This window comes from Oenanthe melanoleuca, chromosome 19 (genome assembly GCF_029582105.1).
Source record: "Oenanthe melanoleuca isolate GR-GAL-2019-014 chromosome 19, OMel1.0, whole genome shotgun sequence".
NCBI lineage: Eukaryota > Metazoa > Chordata > Aves > Passeriformes > Muscicapidae > Oenanthe > Oenanthe melanoleuca.
Genome location: NC_079352.1, coordinates 6,030,813 through 6,053,031, shown reverse-complemented (window position 1 = coordinate 6,053,031; position 22,219 = coordinate 6,030,813). Strand labels below are relative to the sequence as shown.

At 51.0% G+C, this 22,219-nt stretch overlaps 2 protein-coding genes across 3 annotated transcripts in view; both read left to right on the top strand.

The window, feature by feature from the left end:
- SH2B2 (SH2B adaptor protein 2) overlaps positions 1-22,219 on the top strand; it is a 241,493-nt gene that overhangs the window by 14,580 nt on the left and 204,694 nt on the right. For both annotated transcript variants that reach the window (XM_056506902.1, XM_056506903.1), the window contains exons 5-10: positions 1,992-2,083; positions 4,187-4,281; positions 4,462-4,644; positions 4,773-4,966; positions 5,689-5,860; positions 6,148-7,612. In XM_056506902.1, the coding sequence (XP_056362877.1) occupies positions 1,992-2,083; positions 4,187-4,281; positions 4,462-4,644; positions 4,773-4,966; positions 5,689-5,860; positions 6,148-6,461 (1,050 nt within the window). In that variant the 3' untranslated portion in view covers positions 6,462-7,612. The remainder of the gene's footprint in view (positions 1-1,991; positions 2,084-4,186; positions 4,282-4,461; positions 4,645-4,772; positions 4,967-5,688; positions 5,861-6,147; positions 7,613-22,219) is intronic.
- On the top strand, positions 12,883-21,377 carry PRKRIP1 (PRKR interacting protein 1). The gene is made up of 6 exons (XM_056506929.1): positions 12,883-13,034; positions 14,218-14,296; positions 15,701-15,801; positions 16,557-16,642; positions 18,311-18,378; positions 20,638-21,377. The coding sequence occupies exons 1-6, from the start codon at positions 12,915-12,917 to the stop codon at positions 20,751-20,753; spliced, it is 570 nt and encodes a 189-aa protein (XP_056362904.1). The 5' UTR covers positions 12,883-12,914; the 3' UTR covers positions 20,754-21,377.

Here is a 22,219-nt window from a genome sequence, read left to right as displayed (position 1 = left end):
CTTGTCACATTTTCTAGATCACCTTGCAAGCCCCACCTCAAATGTGTCACATCAGTGTCCAAATTCAACACTCAGGATGTGCCACTGCTTCTCCCTGTCCCTGGGGCTGTCATGAACATGAACAGATGGGCTTGGTCATGACAGATCCCTGCTGGGGGTTCCAGCTCTGGGATTCCTTCTGGGTGCCTGTGAGGGTTGGCTTCTCTGGCTGCTGGAGGAAGATTCTGTGCTTGCCCACTTCCCATCCTCTAAGGCCAGACATGCTCACTCCACTCCACTGCTAACAGCTCCAGCCATTCCTTTAATGCCCTTCTGGAATGCTCCAAACCCTGCCAGCTGGAAAATACCTGCTTTACCAGGTACCTCCTGCTCCTGCCCTGTCCTGGCTCTCCCCCTGCCACAGGGGAATCGATCACAATCGATCCTTTGAGCTGAGGCAGCAAGCACAGCATGGAGCCCCCCCAGCCAGGCCTTGCTCTCCCCTCCCAGCTGCTGGCACAGGATGCTGTCCCCTTTTCTCACATCCCCTGTTATTCCTGGCTCATTTTCTGCCTGGGTCCTTCTTGCTGGGACATCTTTCTGCTCTCCCATTCCCTCTTTGCTGGCTAGACTTGCAGAGAGGGTGAAGCACCCTCAGTGCTGGGCTCCAGGTTAGGTGGGCAAGCTGGGTGCTGTGGTTTCCCTTCCTGTGTGATGTGGAACCCAATCTCAACCTTCCCACACAACACACAGGTTACAGGGTGGAAAAGCCCCTGCGTTGTTTGGGGAGGCCACACTGAAATAGTTTCTGCCAGATTGCCTAAAAATGAGCAGCCAGCATGTCCCCAGAGCTCACCAGACACCAAGCACATGCAGTTTTTCCATTGCACAAGCAGGTGCTTGCAAAATACCCAAGGCCTGCACATGCTTCGCTTGCTGTCTTGCTCTGCATGAGTGAGCAGCCCCATCTCCCACGTCAGCCTCATGCCTTGCCCTCAAAAAGCCAGAGAAGATCCTTTCTTAAGTTAAACAAACTGGGGAGGGGGATCTTTGCTACTCCCCTCCACCTCTGCTTGGGACAGGGTCCAGGTCACTGCTCTGCTCCCTGCCCTCCCTGCTTATTTTCAGGAGGGTGATTCAGTTGTTTGGGATTAATTGAATTTGCTTGGAGGTTGTCTCAGCTGGCAGTGTGACACCCTCCTGGAGTCAGGGCTGCTCTGCCACCTTGGGAACACGATGTTTAAGGCTCCATGAGGGATGCAGGGAAACCTGCCAGAGGCACACAGCATCCCTTGGCATGTGAGTCCACTGGGTTCTGCCTGGCCCCAGAAAGGCACAGCTCCTTTGGGCTGGACAGTTTGGAGGCTTTTTTTGCATCCTAATTTTTATTTATTATTTTTTTCTTGTGAAAGGGGGTTTCTTTCCCACTCTGTTGGAATCAGAAGTCAGAAACCTCATGGACCAGCAGGCAGAAAAGATAATAGAGGAGAGGTTTAAAATTCCTGGGGTCTGGCAGGGTTCTGGGGCAGAGAGCAGCATGGCTTCTGCTATACCTGTGCAGAGCTAGTTTTGGGGGGACACAGAGGTGCCCCAGGAGCAAGGGATGCTGTCTGTGCTTGGTCATAGTACCATGTACCCCAATGCTGCCAGCCAGGTGTGTTTTTTCCATGGAGGCTGTAAAAAACCTGTCATGTATTTGCTGGTAACAGTGGGGTGAGATTTTCCTCTGAGCTCCAGATTTGGTCAGGGGTCATCTTGGATGCATCTCTGTGGGTCACCTCTGGAAACTTCTGTGCTGGGATGGGGTGGGACACTGATCCCCTGGGTCACCCCTTGGGATGGGGTGGGACACTGATCCCCTGGGTCACCCCTTGGGATGGGGTGGGACTCTGATGCTGTCCTGCTCAGCTGAGGTGCTGTTCAGGGGGTCTGGCTGGGCTGTGGGGTGTGTTTTGCCTCGGGGTGGGGGGCAGCACCCCAGCACAGCTGACTCCATCCCACGTGGCCTGCAGGTGGAGAATGGGGCTGAGTACATCCTAGAGACCATTGACTCCCTGCAGAAGCACTCGTGGGTGGCTGATATCCAGGACTGCATCGACCCTGGGTAAGGATTGCTGGGGAAGGGGCTCTGTGGGGCTGGGCTGTGCTGTCTGAACACAGGCTGTTACCCAGATGCAATTTTTGCTGCTTGGGTTGTCACAGGAAGTGCCTAACTCATCCCAGCAGAGGTCTGGAGGCAGAGTTAGCAGCCTGTGTCTGCCAGAGGTGCAGAGCACTTGTTCACCCTTCTCTGCCCCATGTCCCCTCAGCCTGGCAGAGGCAGGTGACCTGGGAACCTTCCTTCAAAGCAGGAAGCTCCTAACACCCACCTTCTGAAGCTTTTATATAATATTTGAGCTGTTTTCCATGGGTTTTTTTCCAGCTTAGCATCCATTATATATTTTAAATCTGCTGGTTGAATTGATTTATTTATATTTCTATCACAGTGGCATCAGTGTTGTCATTGGAGTCATAACTCAGTCAGAACTTCTCATCTGCTGTTTCACCAGCACATGCAGCAAGTTGTGTTAGGGAGGTTTGTGTGCCTGGTGCTGCTGCCCTTCAGCTGGCTCAGACAGGCCCAGCCTCTGGGGAAACCCTGGCACTGCCTTTCTTGGCACAGTTTTGGAAAAAAACATGCTTGTAGTATGAAAACATCAAGCAAACCTGGAACAGAGGCTTGGAGAGGCTCCTGCTCCCTCCAGGCTGCCTTTACCCCGTCCTGCTAGAGAGAGGCATTTGGTCACTACAGAGAGGATGTACTGGTGATCCAGATCTTTGCTCCTTTTGCTGTTTTCTGAAATCTATAGTTCATTGGCATGGATTGCCCAGAGAAGCTGTGTCTGCCCCATCCCTGGAAGTGTCCAGCACCACGTTGGACAGGGCTTGGAGCAACCTGGGCTAGTGGAAGGTGTCCCTGCCTATGGAAAGAGATGAGCTTTAAGCACACCATTCTGTGATTCTATAACTCAAGAAGCACTGCTGAGGCTGGGCTGCTGATGCAAGGCTGGGAAAAGGCCTTTTTTCCCTCACTCCATGTTTCAGTGCTGGTTTTCCAGGCCGTGCTCCCCTCCAGCCACCACAGGATCCAGCAGCATCCCCTGAGCAGCCCCTGGCTGTGCCCCTGGCAGCCTCCCAGCCCTCTCTGTTTGCTTAGCACCCAGCGCCGTCCCACACCGGCCCCCGGACGTGACTGCAAAGCAAATAATAATGAACTCCAGAGCAAATAGTAATGAGCTGTTTAATACACCGACACACACGCTCGCTGCCAGGAGCGAATTCTCAATCAGCTCCCGACGCTTCTGCCAAGGGCTGCGTGCTGCAGCCGCCGCCTGAGCGCCCAGCCACGGCTTTTCTGCACAGCACTGCTGCTTTTGGTTTCCTTCCTCCCTGCTTGTTTTTAACTGGCTGCAGCTGAATGACTCCCAGTGGCTGATTCACTTACTGGCCACTAAATAATTCAGGAGCTCACTGGGAGCTGTTGCTGCCGACGCAGCCGCTTCCCCGCTGCCTGTGCCCACGTGGCCCGTGTGAAGCAAGAGAGCCAAGTGCTGTGGGAAGCTCTGGGCTCTTGCTGGTGGCTGGGATAAAAATAGGATGTGGAGCAAGTCAGATGCTTGTGCAAGAAGGGTGCTGAAGTGCACGGAGAGGGCCGGCAGCAGGGGATGCTCTGAGTGGCTCCCTGGCTCTATTCCCACTTGCTGTCTTGCTCCATCCCTCCTGACTTGGTGGTTTAAGTATTTTAGGGATGTAATTCCCGTGGGTGGGTAATTTCCTTTGCAGAGGGTGAAAGTGAAAGCGCCCTCAGGTGGAGGCTGGTGGTGGGAGGGTGTGTGGGTGCAAAGCACTCAGAGTCAAGGTAACAGCTTTCCTTCCAAACCCACAAGGCTGCAGCAAAATCCTGCAGCTGGAACCGACTGGCATGGCCTGTGCAGTGTGAGCTTTAAAGGGTTTAATCCCTCCCATGCTGGTTTCTCACACCTAAAAGTCATGTTTGGTAGCTGCTCTGCCTCTCAATTCTCTTGGTACAGTGACAACCCCTTGGGAGGAATTCAGGAGCAATAGGATGTGCTCTTGGATCACACTGGAATTTTGTTTGTCCAACTCCCCATTCCATGCCAGTGAGTGGAGGTGCCACATGTGTGTCTCTGTCTGTGCTCTCCTCTAGGGACAGTGGGGATGACATTGAGCTGGTGTCCTGTGCACAAGGAGCCTGCCTGCCAGGCAGGACAACCTCATCCAGCTGCGAGTTCCTGAATGATGGTAAGGAACTACATCTGGGAAAGTCTGGGCATCCCTCAGAGCCATAATCTAGCCCTCAGGTGTCTCTAAGATACAGGAGTACCCAGTATATTTCCTGCAGAGCAGACAGCCCCCAGCTCTGCCCAGTGATGGTGGGTGATGCTGAGCCACAGACTCATCCCTCTGCCATTTCCCTTCCAGAGGCACCCAGGCCACCAGACAGATGTGGCCTGCCCAGCACCCACAACACTGCCATGGCCACGGCTGTCCCCGTGCCCCACGGCCGGGGCAGGGACTCCCTGGGGGAGCTCCTCACCCACGTCCCACTGGAAAGCTTCCTGCAGACGCTGGAATCCTCCCCCACCGCCGGTGGGCATCTCACAGGTACTGGGATGCAGGATGCAGCCCCAGCATCTCACTGTGGAGGGCACACAGAGGGAGAGGAGGAGGGGGCAGGAGGAGAGCGGGCGATGTTCGGGTGCTCCCTAAAAACCTGCTGTCCCTGCGGGCAGGGGAGGACAGCGAGGCCGAGGCTGAGATCAACCTGTCTGACTTCCCCTGGTTCCACGGGACTCTGTCACGGATCAAGGCAGCGCAGCTGGTGCTCTTCGGGGGCGCCCGCAGCCACGGATTGTTCGTCATCCGGCAGAGCGAGACGCGGCCGGGCGAGTACGTGCTGACCTTCAACTTCCAGGGGAAAGCCAAGGTGGGTGCCCTCTGCTTCTCTGTGCCCTCTGTTCTCTGTGCCCTCTGTTCTCTGTGCCCTCTGCTTCTCCGTGGATGTGAGTGCCAGCCCTGCCCAGCACCTCAGGTGAATTCTTGCTCTGTGGGTGACACCAGACGCAGCAGCTCTGCAGGGAGCCCTCAGGACCACCTGTCCTTGTGCCCCAAGACCCCTCTGCATCCTGCCCAGCCCCTTCTACACTTCCCCAACTGGATCAGTGCCTGTCATGTGAGCATAGGAACCCCATGGGGGCTCAGTGTAGCCTGGCACACCTTCCCCTGCCCTCTCCTTGTCTGTTCTGTGTCCTGCTACATGGATGCACTATGAAAAACCAACCACAAGCAGTATTTTGCTGGGTCCCTTTCCTAGCAGAGATTGCCTGCTCTTGTCACCTTGCAAGAGCTTCAGGTGTGCTAGAGGCTTCCCCAGGCTGTCTGTGACCCTGGGATCAGGGCTTCAGCTGCCCCTGGTTGTACCCAGATGTACCCTGTGTGTTTCTTTATGGTGTTCATCCCCAGGAGGGGTCAAACTTCTGGTGCTGCAGCAACTGGGGTCATACAAGAAACACCCTGCAGCAGGGTAAACACAACAATCCTATGTAAGGAGCAAACCTCCCTTGGCTGGTGGAGGTGGCTCCTGCAGATTGCAAGGGTGGGTCTCACCCTCACGACCCCCAGCTCACCCCCTGCCCCCTGCCCTTGCAGCACCTGCGCCTGTCGCTGAACGAGAGCGGGCAGTGCCACGTGCAGCACCTCTGGTTCCAGACCATCTTTGACATGCTGCGCCACTTCCACACGCACCCCATCCCGCTGGAGTCGGGCGGCGCGGCCGACATCACCCTCCGCAGCTACGTGGTGGCACAGAGCCCGCAGCCCGGTAGGTGCCAGGGCTGGGCAGGGCTGGGTGGGGATAGATCCGTGGGATTCCCTCCCTAAAGCAGTGCCCTGCTGCTGTGTGTGGCTCTGGGGATGTGCCAGCTGGATGTCGGGCTGTGTCAGTGTGACTCCCTGGCTGTGGGTGTCAGTCCCCTGAGAGGTACAGGGAGGTCTGCAAGGCTCGGAGTGTCCTGCTGTGCTGGGAGAGAGCGGGAAGGAGGGTTGGAGAAGGACAGGGTTAGGGATCCAGGCAGCACAGGAGGGGTCAAGCTCCCGTTTCCCTTGCAGACACCGGCCCCCCGCCACCCCTCGTGCCACAGCCACCAAGCTGCCGGGCCGACCTGCCGCCGCCACACTACTTCTGCAGCACAGCACCCGCGGGCCCGCCGGTGCCACCGCCCGCCGAGGGGGTGGCCGTGGCCCCCCCCGTCCCGGCCCCCGCCCCCTACCACCGCCTGGAGGGCGCCCTGGGCCCGCGGAGCCGCAGCGACAGCGCCGAGCGCCGGCCGGAGCCTCCTGCCGCCAGCGCCGAGGACTACCACGAGGCTGACAGCGCCCGGAGCCGCACCCGGGCGGTGGAAAACCAGTACTCCTTCTACTGAGCCCCGTGCTGGGGGAGCGGGGCAGAGCCCCCTCACCGCTGCACCGGCCTCGCCACCCCTCCTGCGGCCGCCAGCCACCCAGCCGGGCTGTCCTCCTCACTCCCGGCCGCTTCTGGGCAGTGTCCCAGCACCGTGCCAGGGTTGGGGCAGTGCTGGGGGTGTGGGAGGCTGGAAGAGTCAGTGCCATGTTAGAGCTTGCAGCCTCTGCTCCTTCCCTCCGGACCAAGAGCTCTGCCAGGGCCGAGCTGGGCTCCCTGCATCTCCTCCTGGGTGTGGCCATCGTGGGATGGCACCTGAAGCTGAGGCAGGCTCCATCCTCCAGCCAAAGCACCTTGGCATGTCCCCTGTGGGGCGAGAGCTCAGCATGGCCAACATCCTTCTGGCACCACTGCCCTGCAAACCAGCTGCTGAGGGGCTCTGGTATTTTGGGATGAGCATGGAAATGTGAGCTCTCCATGCAGAGACTCTCCTCACACACATGGATCACTGAGAGGGTGCCGCTGCAGAGCCCTGAGGGTTTATCTGGGCTGGCTTTTGGGCTCCTTCTGGGGCATGTGTTTCCTACCCTCTGACAGAAGAAAGTTTTTGTCCAAAGGTCAATGAATTGCATTCAAGGAAGGGTTTTCCTGCTGTCCTGCCTTTTCTGTTCCTCTGTTTCCTTTCTCTCCTTGCTGTACCAGCAGAGAATCCCTGGATAACCCTTTCTTCCTCCCTCTCTTCCTTGATTTTTCAAAACCTAAGCTCTCCACAAGGGCAGCAGCCTTCTGCCTACTCTCTGCCACAGCTGGGCAATATTTTCCATTGCTCAAGGCAAACCTTGGAAAATAAGCAACACCTCCTCTTTACATCAGTTTTTGATCATTCAGGATGTCTCAGGGGTCAGGCAGAGCCCAGAGACTGTGTCCAGAGGTGAGGGACAGCTTTGCCTTGCAGGTAAAAGCAGGTGTTCCTGCTTGGCTGGACTCCAAACAAAAACACTACATTGATTCTTTTCCAACAGGCCATGGAAGCCCTGAGAATGGTTTTACAGGCCAGGGTTTGTGCCTCAGGAGGGGTGAGAGACCCTCCAGAAGGGCAGCTTTGCTTGCAAAGTGTTTGCACATCCCCCTTGGTTTGGCTGACACAGCTTGTCTTACCCAGGACTCCTGGCAGTGTAACAGTGCTCACAGGACCTGAGATAGGTGGCTTTGGAGTGTCTGGACAGGTCTCCAGGTAGAACAGACCAACAGAACCCACCATACCCAACCAGAAGTTACCACTTAGTTCAAAGAGGTACAAACCGAGCCACAACCTTAAAAACAAAAAAAAAACCACCTTGAATTTGCCTAGAATTGGATTGGGCCAAAATTTTGTTTATTTAGGTGCCTTCTTTCCTGAGCATGTCCCCAGTGCTTGACTCATATGTGCCTCCTGCTTCAAGAGGACAGGGGAGCTGTCTCCAAGGTTCCTTGCCTCCTCCCTTGATGGGAGAGCTGCCTTTCTGGCCCATGGATATGTCAGACAAGGCCTGGTGGATGCCATTCCTGCAGCAAATGCCACCTTCTCCCCAAACACTTCAGAGGGCAGCAGGAGCACTTTGCTCTGTTGAGGGTATTCCTCCTTCCTCAGCCCAGCTAAAACACAGCTCAGAGGAGCAGGGAGAGGCTGGATGCTCTTGGTTGATGGGTTTGACACACACGGTGGATGAGGAGAGATCTCCAGGTCTGAGACAGACATTGTCACTCTGGTTCTTCCCTGAGGCCCCAAGGGTGGGATCCAGAAGGCTGGATGGGAGCACTGCCTTACAGAGCTTCAGATATTGGCTTTGTTTCTCACTTTCTGTGTCACAGGATAGGAAAAGGAGGGGGGAGCAATGATCTGCAAGCAAAAGATGTTAATTTGTAAATAGGGAAGAGTCTGGAAGAGTTTACTGTTGTGTAGAATAAATTAATTTTATTTAAAAAAAGAAAGGGGAAGGGGGGGGCTTGTTAAATGGAGAACTCGAGTTCCGGTTTTAAAATAAAATCACTTGCAAAAACAACAGCATGTGAGCAAGAGCTTGGGGCTTTGCTGGATTGGCTGCATTAAAAAGAGAAAAAAAAAAAAAAAAGGGAAAAAGAGAGGGAGGATGCTGTCATGCCTCATGTGTGCAGACCTCGTTGCTATCTGGCAGTTGGGGCCAGGCTGGGTCTGTCTCTGCCTGCTGGAGTGCACTGAGAGGAGAGGAGGAAGGGAGCAGAGCGTTCTCCCCTCTGCTGAGCAGAGGGAGGAGGAGGGTGGGTCCAGGACAGAGTTTCCTCTCCTCCCAGTCTGTTATTTACTCTGTCTGGTTAGTCAGTAGTGCAAGTCAGAATGGTCCATCCCCCAAGCAGCAGGATAATCGGGAATGAGCAGCCCTGGGCTGTGAAGGTGCCCCTCCCTCGCTAAAGGCCTGTGCTAGCATCTCCCAGCAGCTCCCCATGGCCTGTCATTCCCCCTCCTCTGCCTTCATCTCTTTTGGGAGACTGTGCCTCATGCTCTGACGTTGTATGTCTTTCTAGTGTGCTCTTTTCTGCTGAGAATCCCCTGGGAAAACTGGAGCATTGTCCCAGACTGTACTGTGACAGCTAAGCAGTGACAGACGCAGCTAACACATGGCTTTTGGGGGGGTGGAGGGAGCTGCTCAGCTCGGTAATCAGGCCATGGTTGTGTCATGATCCATTCACAAAAACATTCCCTCCCCAAAAGTCACCAAAGCCTTTTCACCGCTCCTGGAGAGCTCATCCATCAGGAGCTGGGCAGCTGGGGAGGTGACACTGAGGGCTGTGCCTGGGGACAGCTGCTCCTCCTGCCTCACAGAAAGCCATTCACACCTCAGCTTATTAGCAAATTGACTAATTACAGCATCAGTCTTGCTGGAAAACATCCTTTCCCTTCACAGGGTGTTTAGAAAGGCAGGGGCAGCACAAAACAGCATCTAACGCAGAGATCTGATGGTGAAACAAGCGGAAAGCAGTCTCAGCATGCGGGCTGGATTTCATGCCAGCAGTGCCCTCTGCCCGGGGCTGGAGAAGGGCTGGGCTGCAGGGATGCTGGACTGGGCTGTGGGAGTGCTGGACTGGGCTGCAGAGATGCTGGTGCTGAGCTGTGCCCAGGCACATACCATGAACAGGACAAAAATGCAAAGGGATTTCAGCAGCGCAGCTGCCCACGTTTACCGTGGGTGTTGGAGCTCCACGGCTGCTCCTGCCTGACGTGCAGGGTCTGTCTCAGCAAAGGATTGCAGTGCTTCCAGAAGGATCCCTTTGGTAGGAGAACTCCTCAGAAACACAAATGAGCTGCTTTGATAAAAATCAGGGAGCCAAGTTTTGTTGTTTGGTTCGAACTGACCTATGAAAACACTACCCTGTTCTAATGCAAATCCACTCACCCCAGTAAGCCCAGTCCTGTCCCAATCCCAGCCCAGCACTCTAATTTTGTGGGCTTTGTACTTTGATGAAATACTTTCTATTTTTGTATGACCTAAGTACGTGTCTTGCCCCACTCCCCAGATTTTTAAAAGTAAATCATGCAGAATACATTAAGAGTCTGCACCAACTCCCTCAACGCGTAGTTTGAGAGTGAGATGTTCCCAAGTCCCTTTCCCTACTGTTTGCAAGATCTCTGCTGGATGACAGGCAGCTGCCTGTTTGTTTCCTGGGGCTGTGGCTGGAACAAGCCACATTTTGGGCAAGTGAGTCCAGCTGCTCCCTGCAGCCCTCAGGCTGCCATTCTGCCTTCCTCCCATGGGGACTGGCACCAGAGGGCCAAGTCGTGGCAGCTCATCATTCACAGCCCTGCTGTGGGAGGCTGTGTGTTTGGAGAGGTGGCTGTGAGGAAGAAATGTTAGGGATTAGTTGTGCTTAGGGCTCAGCAGAGGAAACTCAATTGGTTTGCAGCATTCTCCTTTGTAAAGCAGTCTGTGGTGACTGAGAGGGGACAGGGGAGCTGCCGTGGCCTCTGCAACAGAGCTGGTGTCTCCCTGGCAGGGCTGAGTCCAGCCTGGCACTGGATGGTTTCTGTCCTGGTGGGCTGAAGGCGACCCAAGGCTGGGAGAGCCGCAGGCACAGGAGCCGGGGAGCTGGCAGACAGTGTGGAGGAAGCTGTTTGCATTGCTCCAGCCAGGGCTGAGACTGCAAGGATGCCTTCCAGGACCAGCGGCCAGCTGGGAACTCAGCCAGCTCTAAATTCACACCATTCTTTTACAAATCAGGTTGGTAAGACAAACACGAGACACAAACTAGTGTGATTTCCATAGCAACCTCAGCGGAGGTTGAAAAGTCTTTTGTAAACATAGGGCTGAACCTGAGGATCAGCTCCGATTTTCTCCACAGAAAGGGGAAGAGAATGGAGGTTTAATAAATTCAGGCCATACAAATGAACTATAAATCTCAGAAGGAGCCATTCCCAACCTCCCTGTTCCCTTTTCTGTCACCCTCTCCACATGCACAGCACGAAGCTGTCTGAAACCCAGAGCCCAGCTTCCCAGATCTGGCTTATCTCCATAAACTGCACAAAGGCTTATGCCCCTCTTCCATTGCAGCTGACCTTTACTGGCTAATGCTGTGACGCACACACAGCCCCAGCACATGCCATGCCATTTCTGTAGGGCTACAGTGACTTGAAATGAAATTTGGCTTGCAGTGGAGGCCTGTACTGCAGCCAGCCCTGGCTCCTCTTCCCCACCATGGCTTCCTCCAGCTCTGTCAGGCAAGCGTGGATTTGGGTGCAGCAGCCCAGAGCTCGTCCAAGCGCCGTTCCTGCAAACCCCAGGTGTGAATATGGATGCAAAGAGCACAGCATTCCCCCCCTGCTACCTGCAGGGCCGTGCTGTGGGGAGCGCTGCTGCCGTTCATCACTGTCAGCAGACAAAGCCCGCGGGCCGCGCTGGTTAATGACCAAAGTGACACGAACAGATGGCGCAGGCAGCCTGCCACGGGGGCACCAGGAAGTGCTGTGTCGCTTACACCCTCACGGGGAAGGGATTTGGCAGGGCTGAGGGTGCCAGTGACAAACACACTGAATTTTCCTCCTGCTCAGGCAGATGCCGGAGCTGCCTTGCGAATGCTGGGGACAGACTGCAGCCCTGGGAACGTGCGTGAGGGGACAGGGACACCAGAGCTCAGCAAACACGGCTTGGGCAGGAGCAGCATGCACGGCCACAGCTGGGACATGGGAGGAGTGATGCAGGGAACAAGTTGTGTCTGAGTTTTTGAGTGTCTGAGGGAGGGTGGCAGAGGCTGGAGCACAGGCAGTTCCACCCAAAAAACGAGACAGGGACCTGTTGTAGTGAGCCCAGAGAAGATGATTGAGCCCAGTCCAAATGATTGGAGGGGTGGAGCACCTCTCCTACAAGGAAAGGCTGAGAGAATTGGGGATTGTTCAGCCTGAAAAGAGAAGGCTTCGATTGTGGCCTTTCAGTACTCAAATGGACAGAAAGATGCAGAAGGATTTTGAACACGAATCTGTACTGACAAATGAGGGAACTGCTTCAAGCTGAAAGAGTGGGTTTAGATGAGCAATTAGGATTAAATCCTTTGCTGTGAAGGTGGTGTCATTTCAGAAAATCTTTGACAGCTGCATCCCTGGAAATGTTTGAGGCCAGGTAGGACAGAGATCTGAGCAGCCTGGTCTAGTGGGTGGCATCCCTGCCCACATCAGGGGGCTGGAATAGCAAGATCTTTTAGGTCCCTTCCAACCCAAACCATCCTGTGATTCCGTGAGGAAGGACTTCTTCACTGTGCGGGTGATCAAGCACTGGGAAAATCTGCACAGAGAGGGTGTGGGGTGTCCCCCAAAAGCCCTCTGGACACAGCCCTGAATGCCCCACTCAGGGGATCATGCTGGAGCAGGGGGGTGGACTGGGTGATCCCAATGGTCCTTTCCAGCTGAACCATCATTCTATGACTCTGTGCCTTCAAAGAATCCCGCTGAGGGTGGCAGAGCACTGGGACAAGCTGCCCAGGAAGAACGTGGAGTCTGGAGACATTCTAAACCCACCGGACACGTTCCTGTGTCACCTGCTCTGGGTGACCCTGCCTTGCTTGGGTTGGGCTGGGTGATCTACAGACGGCCCTTCCAACCATAGTTTAGTGACTCTGCCTTCAGCCTCCGTCCAGGCTACAGACTATGGACATTAGGAGGGGGAATTTCTTCACAGAAAGGGTGATTAGATACCGACACAAGCTGTGGAGGTGTTCAAGAAACAACTTGTAGCACTCAGTGCTCTGGTTGTGATAGGGCAGAAGTCGGGATCGATGACCCCAGAAGTGTTTCCCGCGTGCCCCTGTCCCCTCACGGAGCCGATTCCGTGGCTGGGCTGGCGCTGAGGGCTCCTCGCGGTGGATCCCTCACACAGCTCCCGCCTCCGCCCGGCCCCCCCGCACCCGCCATGACGGGGCCGCCCGCGTCGCGCGCCGTGACGTCACGGGGGCGGGGCGCGGCCAGGGCCGGAACATGGCGGCGCCCTCGGCCCCGCGGCCGCCCCGGCCCCGCAAGGAGCCGCAGCCGCTCGTCATCCCCCGGAGCGCGGCCGAGGAGCAGCGCCTCCGCCTCGAGCGCCTCATGAGGAACCCGGTGAGGGCACCCGCCGGGGCACGGCCCGGGGCGGCGGGAGAGGAGAGGGACGGCGAGACAACCCCCCCCCCGGGGTCCGTGAGGGGAGAGGGACACCGAGACCCCCACCCCACCGCCGGGGTCTGTGAGGGCAGAGGGACACCGAGCCCCCCACCCTCGGTGTCTGTGAGGTGAGGGGGTCACCGAGACCCTCTCGGTGTCTGTGAGGGGAGAAGGACGCCGAGACCCCCACCTCTGGCTCTGTGAGAAAAGAGGGACTAACTCCCTTTCCCTTCCTCGGGATCCGTGAGGGGAGAGGAGCAAACCCCCCCTTCTTCCTCTCCGTGTCCGTGAGGGAGAAGGAACCCACACCCCCTCCCGGGGTCTGTGAGAGAGGGGGACCAACCCCTCCTTGTTCCTTCCCGGTTCCATGACGGGATCGGCACACGCCCCCTTTTTCCTTGCCGGGTCCTCAAGGGGAGAGGGACCGACCCCACACGCTGTATTGCTGTGAGGGGAGAAGGACCCATCTGTTCTGGGATGCTGTGAGGAGAGAGACGCTTCTCTGGGAACCCAGGGGTCCCTCAGTACTCTGCCCGCTGATCTTTCCTCTATCCACTGCTTTTAATGTGCGGGAACATGACCCTGGTCCTCTAATTGGGTGTTTTGATCTTTTCCTGAGGAGGTTTTTGCCAGGAGGAGACTCTCACTCCCCCCTCTGTGTGTGCTGGAGCAGGCTGAGACTTCCCCACACCACGTTCTTCCTCTGACCTTGCACCATATGTTCTCCCTTCCTTGCTCTTCCCTGTCCTCTAGCTCTGGCATGGAAGGTGCACAAATACCTTTCTTCATTTCCCAGACTACTGGTAGTGGAATTATCCTCAGCTCCTGCGAGTGCTTGGCGGTGCTGGCATGCTTCCTTCTAGTTCCTGTGCTGAAAAGAGGCACAGGCACTCCTGACCCTCCTGGGGTTTGTTGACCTGCAGGCCTGAATGTGAGGGACAGAGAGGATCCCTTCTGATTCTCCTCTTCTGCCTGCTCCTGAGCCCTGTGCATGAAGAAATTGCTGCAGCTGTGCTCCTTCTGAGATCTGTCAGTTGGTGGAAGAGGCTGTTGTCAGATGTAGCCTGCCTTTCAACAATGTGTTAAAATTGCAGATTTTGCTCCTGGAAGATACTGATGGCTGCTTGGTTTGTTCTTGCAGGAAAAGACTGTACCAATTCCTGAAAAACTGAATGAATGGGCACCACGGCCTCCCCCGGAGTTCGTTAGAGATGTCATGGGTAAAGATTCTATTCTTCAGATAACTCTGGGGTCAGCCACAGTTAACTTAGGAAAGTGTTTAGCAGGAAAGGACAGAGGTGGTTTTTTGCTACTCATTTGCTGAAGAAAAGAGGTGTGAAATGTGCTTTGAGAGTTGATTTTTTTAAGTTTTATTTGGTTTTCTGGTTCCACTTTTCTGCTGACTGTCAGAATGCAGAGAGAACAAAGCCCGTGGCACTGCAGCATGTGGGCTGCCTGCAGTGCAATAAGCTGCTGCTCTGGTGATGACAAGTAAATGGTGATGAGTAAATCTGTCCTCTCCATGGATCTGAGAGTGCTCTGGAAGATTGGCAGTATGAAGTCCTCCTTTTGACTGCTTTGAGTCTGAATCTCAGGCTGTGAGAAGCAGGCATGTGCAGCAGGTGTGATTGTGTGTGCTCAGGCAGGGAGCTGGCAACTGTGCCAGGACCCTGACCCAAGTACTCTGTGTACTCTTTACTTCTACCTGCAGGGATTAAATGTAGTAGTTGTGGTATAAACTGGCTGCATGTGGAAGTTCTGTCTTTCCTTGAGATGTCCATCTTCTAGGGTTGACTTGTTCTTATTTCAGCATAATTGATCTTGGACTTGAGTTTTTATAAGCTTCTGAATTAAATCTGCTTGTTGGAATTTTCCCGTGGCTTTTTCAAATAGCTTTGCTGTGTGCTAGAGTTGAATTGTCTTGTTTTTTCTGGGAGTACCTGACGTGCTGGGACTCTGTTGGTATCAAGAGCATCCCTGTTGCAGTCTCAGCTGCTGCTTTTTGATTAAGTGTCTTCTTTGAGGCTTGTATTCCTGTGCTTTCCCTTGAGAGAGGGCTTGGGAGACAGGAGAAGAGAGTGGAGCACAGTGCTTAAAGCTCCTGCAAGTCTTCAGCATGAGGCTGATGCCAGGAAAAGAGAGCTGTAGGGAATTAATTTATGAAGAGACAGTTAAAAACTGTCAGTGGATCTGTCTTGCATGGGAAAATACAATATGACCTTTTGCCGCCTTTCTGCTGACCTTTATTTTAAAAATAATGTTTGAGAAATGCTGAAAATTAGTTGGAAGCAGCATCAGCAGGGTACTGTAGCTCACGTCTGCCTGTAAGAGATTGGGGAGTGCGCTTCATCTCCAGTTCTTTGCCTGCCTTGATGTGCAGCTAAGAGGGGCTCTCCAGGGGGGTAACTGTAGGACCTGCAGTGACCCAAAAGTGTGTGGATTTGCAGCTCACTCTGGCTTTTGGTTGTAAGATGGTTTAAAACGGTGACACACCCCGTGTGTTGTTGGTAGATTTTCATCTGACAGTGCCCTTTCCTGTGTCCCATCCCTCAGCATCCAGCTGTAGTGACTTGTGAGCATCTATTTACCTCCTTTCCTACAGCCTGAACTCTTCCTTGTTGCAGGTTCCAGTGCTGGAGCTGGCAGTGGGGAGTTCCACGTGTACCGACATCTGCGTCGGCGAGAGTACCAGAGGCAAGATTTCATGGATGCCATGGCTGAGAAGGTCAGCACAACTCTTTATAACTCCCCCCCACCCCCAGCTGTTTGTTTTTCGTTTAAAATCTGTGTTTTCTTTGAAAGTCATGTTCACATAATTCCGTTCCGAGCCCCCCCTTGTCAGAGGAGTCTGTAGGAGTGTGTGATCCGTGGTGTCTGTGTCAGTATTGAAACATTTGGTGCTTTGTGTCAGACATGCTCCATCTCCTGTGTTCCCCGGGGTCCTAGCACACAGTAAGGCCTCATGGGAATGTGTGTGTTCTCAGGCTGACTTGAAAATGCTTTAAAAGCTAGAAATCCTTGATAACACTGCCTTGCACAGACAGAAACAAAGTACCTGTGCACAGAGTCCAGATGTTTTCTTTTAAGTCTTGATTGAGTAGAATGACCCCTCTTTTAGAAAACACTATTGATATGCTCTCTCTTGGCTGAGATGAGTCCATATGTTAATGTTTGTGTCTCCAATTATTCATTTGTTTTTACTGAAACATTCATTAGGGCAGAAGCCCAACCTCCCTCATCTGCTCTGGTGAAGATTCCTCCCTCAGAAGGTTTCAATGTTTGGCTCAGGTTGCAGGTTAAAAATGCTGTCTGTACAGGAGTCATCCCTAGGAACGTGGCTTTGTATAAAGAAGCCAGACAAAATCTGGCAGAGCTCCCTTCTGTATTTTGCTAAAAGACTTCTCCCTAAAAGGACATGACTTTTAAAAGAAGTATTTTAATTTAGATTGTGACCAAAGTATGACATGTGATCAATTACAGCAAAGACTAGATGAGGAATTCCAGAAGAAACTGGAGAGGAATAAGATGATTGCAGAAGAGCAAACAGCAAAACGCAGAAGGAAGCGGTAAGGGCAGATTTTTCCCAGGAGGCTTGACATGGAAACCCTCACTCCCTGTGCCTCATCTGTAGCTGCATGCTCTGGATAAACACTGTCATTCTGTGTCTGCATCTATCAGCTGGGAAGTCTGGCTGTGGAAATTAAATTTGTCAGTGTCGATGTTTGGTTTCCAAAGGTAGCTGTAAACCTGACAGGCTTTGCTGGAGTGGTTTCTTTTCCATGCCATTGCTTGCAGGATAACTTTGGACTGGTTGAGCTGCTTTTGCTGACACTATGGTCTTGACTGCAACATGCCTTGCTGCATATTTGTTTTAACAGTGTCAGAAAAGGTTTGTGTCTATATCTGGCTTAAGTTTATGTCTGAATCATTTGATACCAAGCAGTTTCAGTGCAAAACTGGGTGCTGCTTCATGGGTAGACTGCTTCTGCCTACCTCATTGAAATGTCTGGCAGGCCAAGTCTAATAAGTTACGTGGAAATATTAAAAAAAATATTAAATCCATCTTTCTCTTAAATTTTAGACAAAATGAAACAGTTACAAGATTTATGCTCTCAAAAAATAGCCTGAGCATTGTAGTGCAGTGACACAAGAATTTAAATCCCACTCTCTGTGTCCAGGATAGGTTTAAGAAATAGCAGGGAATTGTGGCTCTGCTCTTTCCCAGGATCTGACACTGAGCAGCCTCTCCCTTGCTGCTTTGGTTGCTGTGGCTGAGAGTTGCTGTGGAAAGGCCTGTGCAAAGTGGCTCACTGCCATGTTAACACAAAAGTGCACAACACAAACACTGTTGCCATCTTAGTTTAATTTAATGTGGTCCAACAGATGGCCAGCAAGTCAGATCTGGCCTGCTGCCTCTTCCCTGGCTGAGAAGGAGAACAACTGTTCCAACAGCAGATGCTGCCTAAACACTAACACCTCCCTGTCCCCCTGCTATGCTCTAATGTTGTGGCTTTGCCCTACTGGAGCCCCTCTAATTTCCCTCATCACCCTCCTCTGTCCTGACCCAACAGGTACAGTTCCTGGCTCTCTGTTTCAAGAGAACTCAGTTATGCTGTTGAGAGAGGAGCATGTGAATGCCACACTGCTCTGCCTGTATCTGCCATTAACTTGCCAGGTTGTCTTTGCTGGGCAAAGAGAGCTGGGTTGTATGAATTGCAATTCCCTCATACCCCAGTGCTACTCCTAGGGCGTGACATCCTGAGAAAGTACAGCCAAAACTGAAGGTCAGAGCATACTGCACAATTTTTATTTTCTTCAATTGAAGTATATATTACTGGTGATTTTTTTCCCCAGTGTTCAGTTTCTGCAGTCTGGGTTTTAACACCATTTTCTCTTTGTGTTTATTAGCCTAGGTAGCTAAAATGTGGGGGCAGTTTCATTTTTGTTCCATCTGTGTTCTTGGAGATTCTTGTGTATCATAATTTGGTTGCAGTGGAGTTATGAGAGACTTCTAAAAAATCCATTAATCTAAAAAACAACATAGAAAAGTTTCTCTTGATCATGTGCTAAGTTTGCTCTTTCTGAATTTTCAGTTGAGGTCAAATTTAAATTGAACTTCTATTCTGAAATCAGCTTTTCCAAGTTGTCTGTAATATGTCCTTTATCAGTGTATGGATATGCAGAAGCTTTACAACATTGAATTTCCCAGAGTGTCTTTTTTCTTTGCTTTATAGGCAGAAGTTAAAAGAGAAGAAACTGCAAGCTAAGAAAAGTAAACTTGAACAAAAGAAGCAGGAAAAAGGTCAGTGAAATTTAGTTTACTTTTCTCAGGACTTGGTTCTGTTCCCTCACTGAAGCTTAGAAGGTTTTGTTCCAACCCCCATCCCAAGCATTCTCAATACATGGATTAAAGCCTGAGCTTTAAGCTTGTTATTTTAGCTAATGTTTCAAAATCCTCTTTGAAAGCCATTTATGTTGAGATTTAATCTTACAAATAACTTGGCTGTTTGTAAATATTTTCCATTTATTAGGGGAAGCTTTGGACAGCAAACTCTGGAATCTGAGTTTGTGGATGTTTTGCCCCAGCTATTCTGATGAACTGCAGATTCAGAACCTCAGCTGCACAGAAAGGCAGGCTTGTACAAGGCTGTGCTTTTTTAAAGTATATTTTGAATGTGTATGGGAAAACAGGTGGGAAAAAAAAAAATGCACAGCTTGGGCAGCAAGAAACTGAGTTATAATTGTATAAGAAATTAAGCTACCTTGGTACCATCTGTTCCACAGGACTATTTTATTTCATAGAAATAAAGGTGAAAAACCTGACTGCCTCTGTTCCCCTGCAGTCTTGAAAATTAATGTTCAGCAATGTCAGTGTAACTGTTTGCTCAAACTTTGCATACTCATTGCTTCTTTTCAGTGAGAATGTTTTAGCTTAGTCTTTTAAATAGTTGTCTCTTGTGAATTAGCACACAATTGGTTAATCTTAAAGCAGGTTCTGGTAATTCTGCTGGAATGGTGACTTGCCTGACAGTTCTACCTTATTTGTGCTTTGCTTTTCATTGGATCTGTTTCAGCTGAACCACTGCCAGCCTCCCATGTAAACACAGGAGGACAAATTGTTAGGTTAATTTTACTTGTGACAGCAAGTGAATGTAGCAGAGAGAAATTTTTGGGTGTTTTGTTTTGGTCTTGTTATTTTTTTAAGCTACTCATTTATGAATTGTAACTGGGAGGAGAATTTAAGTATGAGTCAACATACTTTTGTTCATTTTGAGTGAGCAAACAGAATACCCATCCCTTAGGGAGTGGCTGGGAGAGAGGAGAGCTGGATCAGGGACTGGCACTGTGGTATGGGATTGCCCTGTACCAGTTGTGGGACTGGAGTGGTTTTGTTTGGCACAAGTTCCTGAAAGACAGAATCCAAACTCCCTGGTCTTTGTAACAGTTCTTAACTCTTTATAGTCTGCGGTCCTCTATGTAAAATAATAATATCAGGGGAGAGAGAAGCCAGTCTTAACCATTTTTAGTTGACTGAGAACAGCCTTTCCTTTTTTCAGTTTTGTGTGCCCTAGGTTGAGATCTGAAGAGTTTTTTCAAATTAGTGTGTTTGTTGGACATAGCAGGCAAACATTTGTCTTCCTTTTAGAATTAATTAATTAAACCTCTGAATTTCCATGTTTCATCTTTGTTGTAGTAAAAACATTAAGAATGAGGGTTGGCACTGAGGTCAGCTGTTACGGTTGCATTAATGGACAAACTCCCAATAAACACTCAAAGTTCAGCACTTCACCACGCGGTGGCATCAGATCACTGAGCCTAAATCCTGCATGAACTGGTCAGGACACAGTGTGACTGGGCCTGAGGAACAGGAGAGAGCAGAAAAATGGCTCTTGGTTTCAGCTCCCACTTTATCCTCATTTTTATTATCAGTTATTTAATTTCTAGTAGATGTTTCATGGTTTTTTAACTGAATTCACAAGTTTTCTGTGACCCTTGTTAACCTTAGGCATATCTTAATGAGATCCTGTACTGGCAGTATAGCAAACAGTCTGTAAAGGTTTATGGCACCTCGTGGAGTTTCTGTGAACTTGAATAGGTTGGAGGAATATACTGAATCTTGCCTGTGGCTTCCCACTGCTCTGTGTGATCCTTCAAAAGTCTTCCCAGCCTGCAGAGGTGAAACTGGGAATGAGATAATCTGTCGCCTCAGTGTTTGACTGTCTCTGTTAGAAAGAAATAATGTTCCAGAAGAGGTGGAGTTGTTTAATTATGGACTTTGTAAGGCTGGAGATAAGGGAATTCCCCAAGGGAGAATTTGATATTCAGAGCTCCTCAGCACTGGGTAGAATTAATAGAACCTGATTCGTGTTCCCTGAGTATCTGGGACTGCTTAGCTGTGAGATGCTTAACAAGGAAGACACAGGGGAATATGTTACCCATCCGTGCTAATTAGCCTGACCTGATCCACATTTGCTGAGCACCTGAGAGTGTTTTGTTGTTAAATGCTTGAGGAGGAGCCAGGTGAGAGCACCTCATCCATTCATCCTGTTTGTGTTTGTAGAACCTGGGCAATCCCAAGAGCAAGGCAGCAGCGAGGATGATGAAGAGGATAGCAAGGAGGAGGAAGAGAAGGAAGATGATGCTGAAGAGCCAAGTTTTGTGATGGGAAGAGGATGAGGCCTTCCAGGGACAGCTGGAAGCGCTGTTCATTGCTTTATATTCAGGAGCATGAAAGTCCTTCATCTCAGCCAAGCAGAACCCATTGGCGTACGTTACATCTGCTTAACGGGGCATGGCCTTCAAGTCACAGGCCCGAGAGAAAATGATAGAGAAATGCCAAATAAGAGATTTTTTTCTTAATTGCTTGTATAACTGCTGTGCAGTCTGCTCTAAGTTTGCTCTAAAGAGTCAGCCATAAGTCTCTATGACCCTGGAGTTCTTTCTAAAATGGCCCAGAGTGTTTTTCTGTCTGAAAGCTAAAACATAACTATTACCATTTAAGGGAAATATTACTGTGAAGGCTACGTATTCTACTTATCTTGAAGCTGGTAGCAGTGGGATACATGAATCTAGGGGAAGAGTTTAACCTGAAGTAGAAAAGTGGTCTGTAGCCAGACTCTCCTGCACTGTGAGTGTTCTGCATTTGGGGTTTTGTATGGGGTCATCTCTAACCCAAAGAAATCAGTTTATGTTGCTAGACAAGTTCTATAGATTTTTAATCAGGATCCCTTTTTTAATGCTAAAACTTTCCCTATTGCTTTTCTTCCATGTTTTCTAAATTAATAAAAGGGATGTGTTGGATTGTTCTGTCTTCTATTTTTCTGTTTGGAAGAGGATTTCAGTAAAATAGAGGTGCTGCAGGAAGGGGCAAAGCTTTCAAGTGATGTGGCACACGTGAAAATATGGAAAAAGGTGTTAGCTGCATGTTACTTACTTTTTGCTTTTGAATTGGATCAATACCTTTTCCCAAAGACTGTGTGTAAAGCATCTGAATCCTGTGGCAGAAAGGCTTGGAATGGAATCATTGTGCTTGTGCTCAGCTTCCTATAATGACACCTGCCTTTCTCTCTGCTTGAGCGCTCTGCTTTGCACTTTGGATTCCCCAGCAGGAATCATAACATCTGTCTATATATTTACTTATTGGTGCTTAAAGCATATGCAGTGGTTTTACTTGTAACTCTGGTTTTTGTCTCTTCAGTGTATCTTTAATTAGAAGTGCCTGCTGGCTTTCAGACATGCTCATCCCAGAGCCTTGCATCCAGAATGTGGTGCTACTTATTCTCAAGCCTTGGTTAATGCCAAATTATTTTAAGCAAAAACAGTAAAAAGGGAGAATCTCTTTTTAGATTTCACCTTTGTTGAATAGTGCTGCCAGAAATCCTGCATTTTGTCTGAGCTGGCTTTATGTAATGGCTTCTCCATGGTATTACCGTGGTGCCTGGGAAGCAGATGTGACTAAGTGCAAGTGATGTTTGTGTTTAGTTCCCCTGTACATATCCAAGGGCTTCAAGGCTGAATAACTTCTGACCTTCCAGGTCCATATTCCCAGGTCAGAGATCTGCATGGAGCTGTTTTCTGCTCAATCTCCACGGGGGTAGGTGCTGCAAGTTGTGGCATTGTTTCATTCAGATGCAGGGTCTATT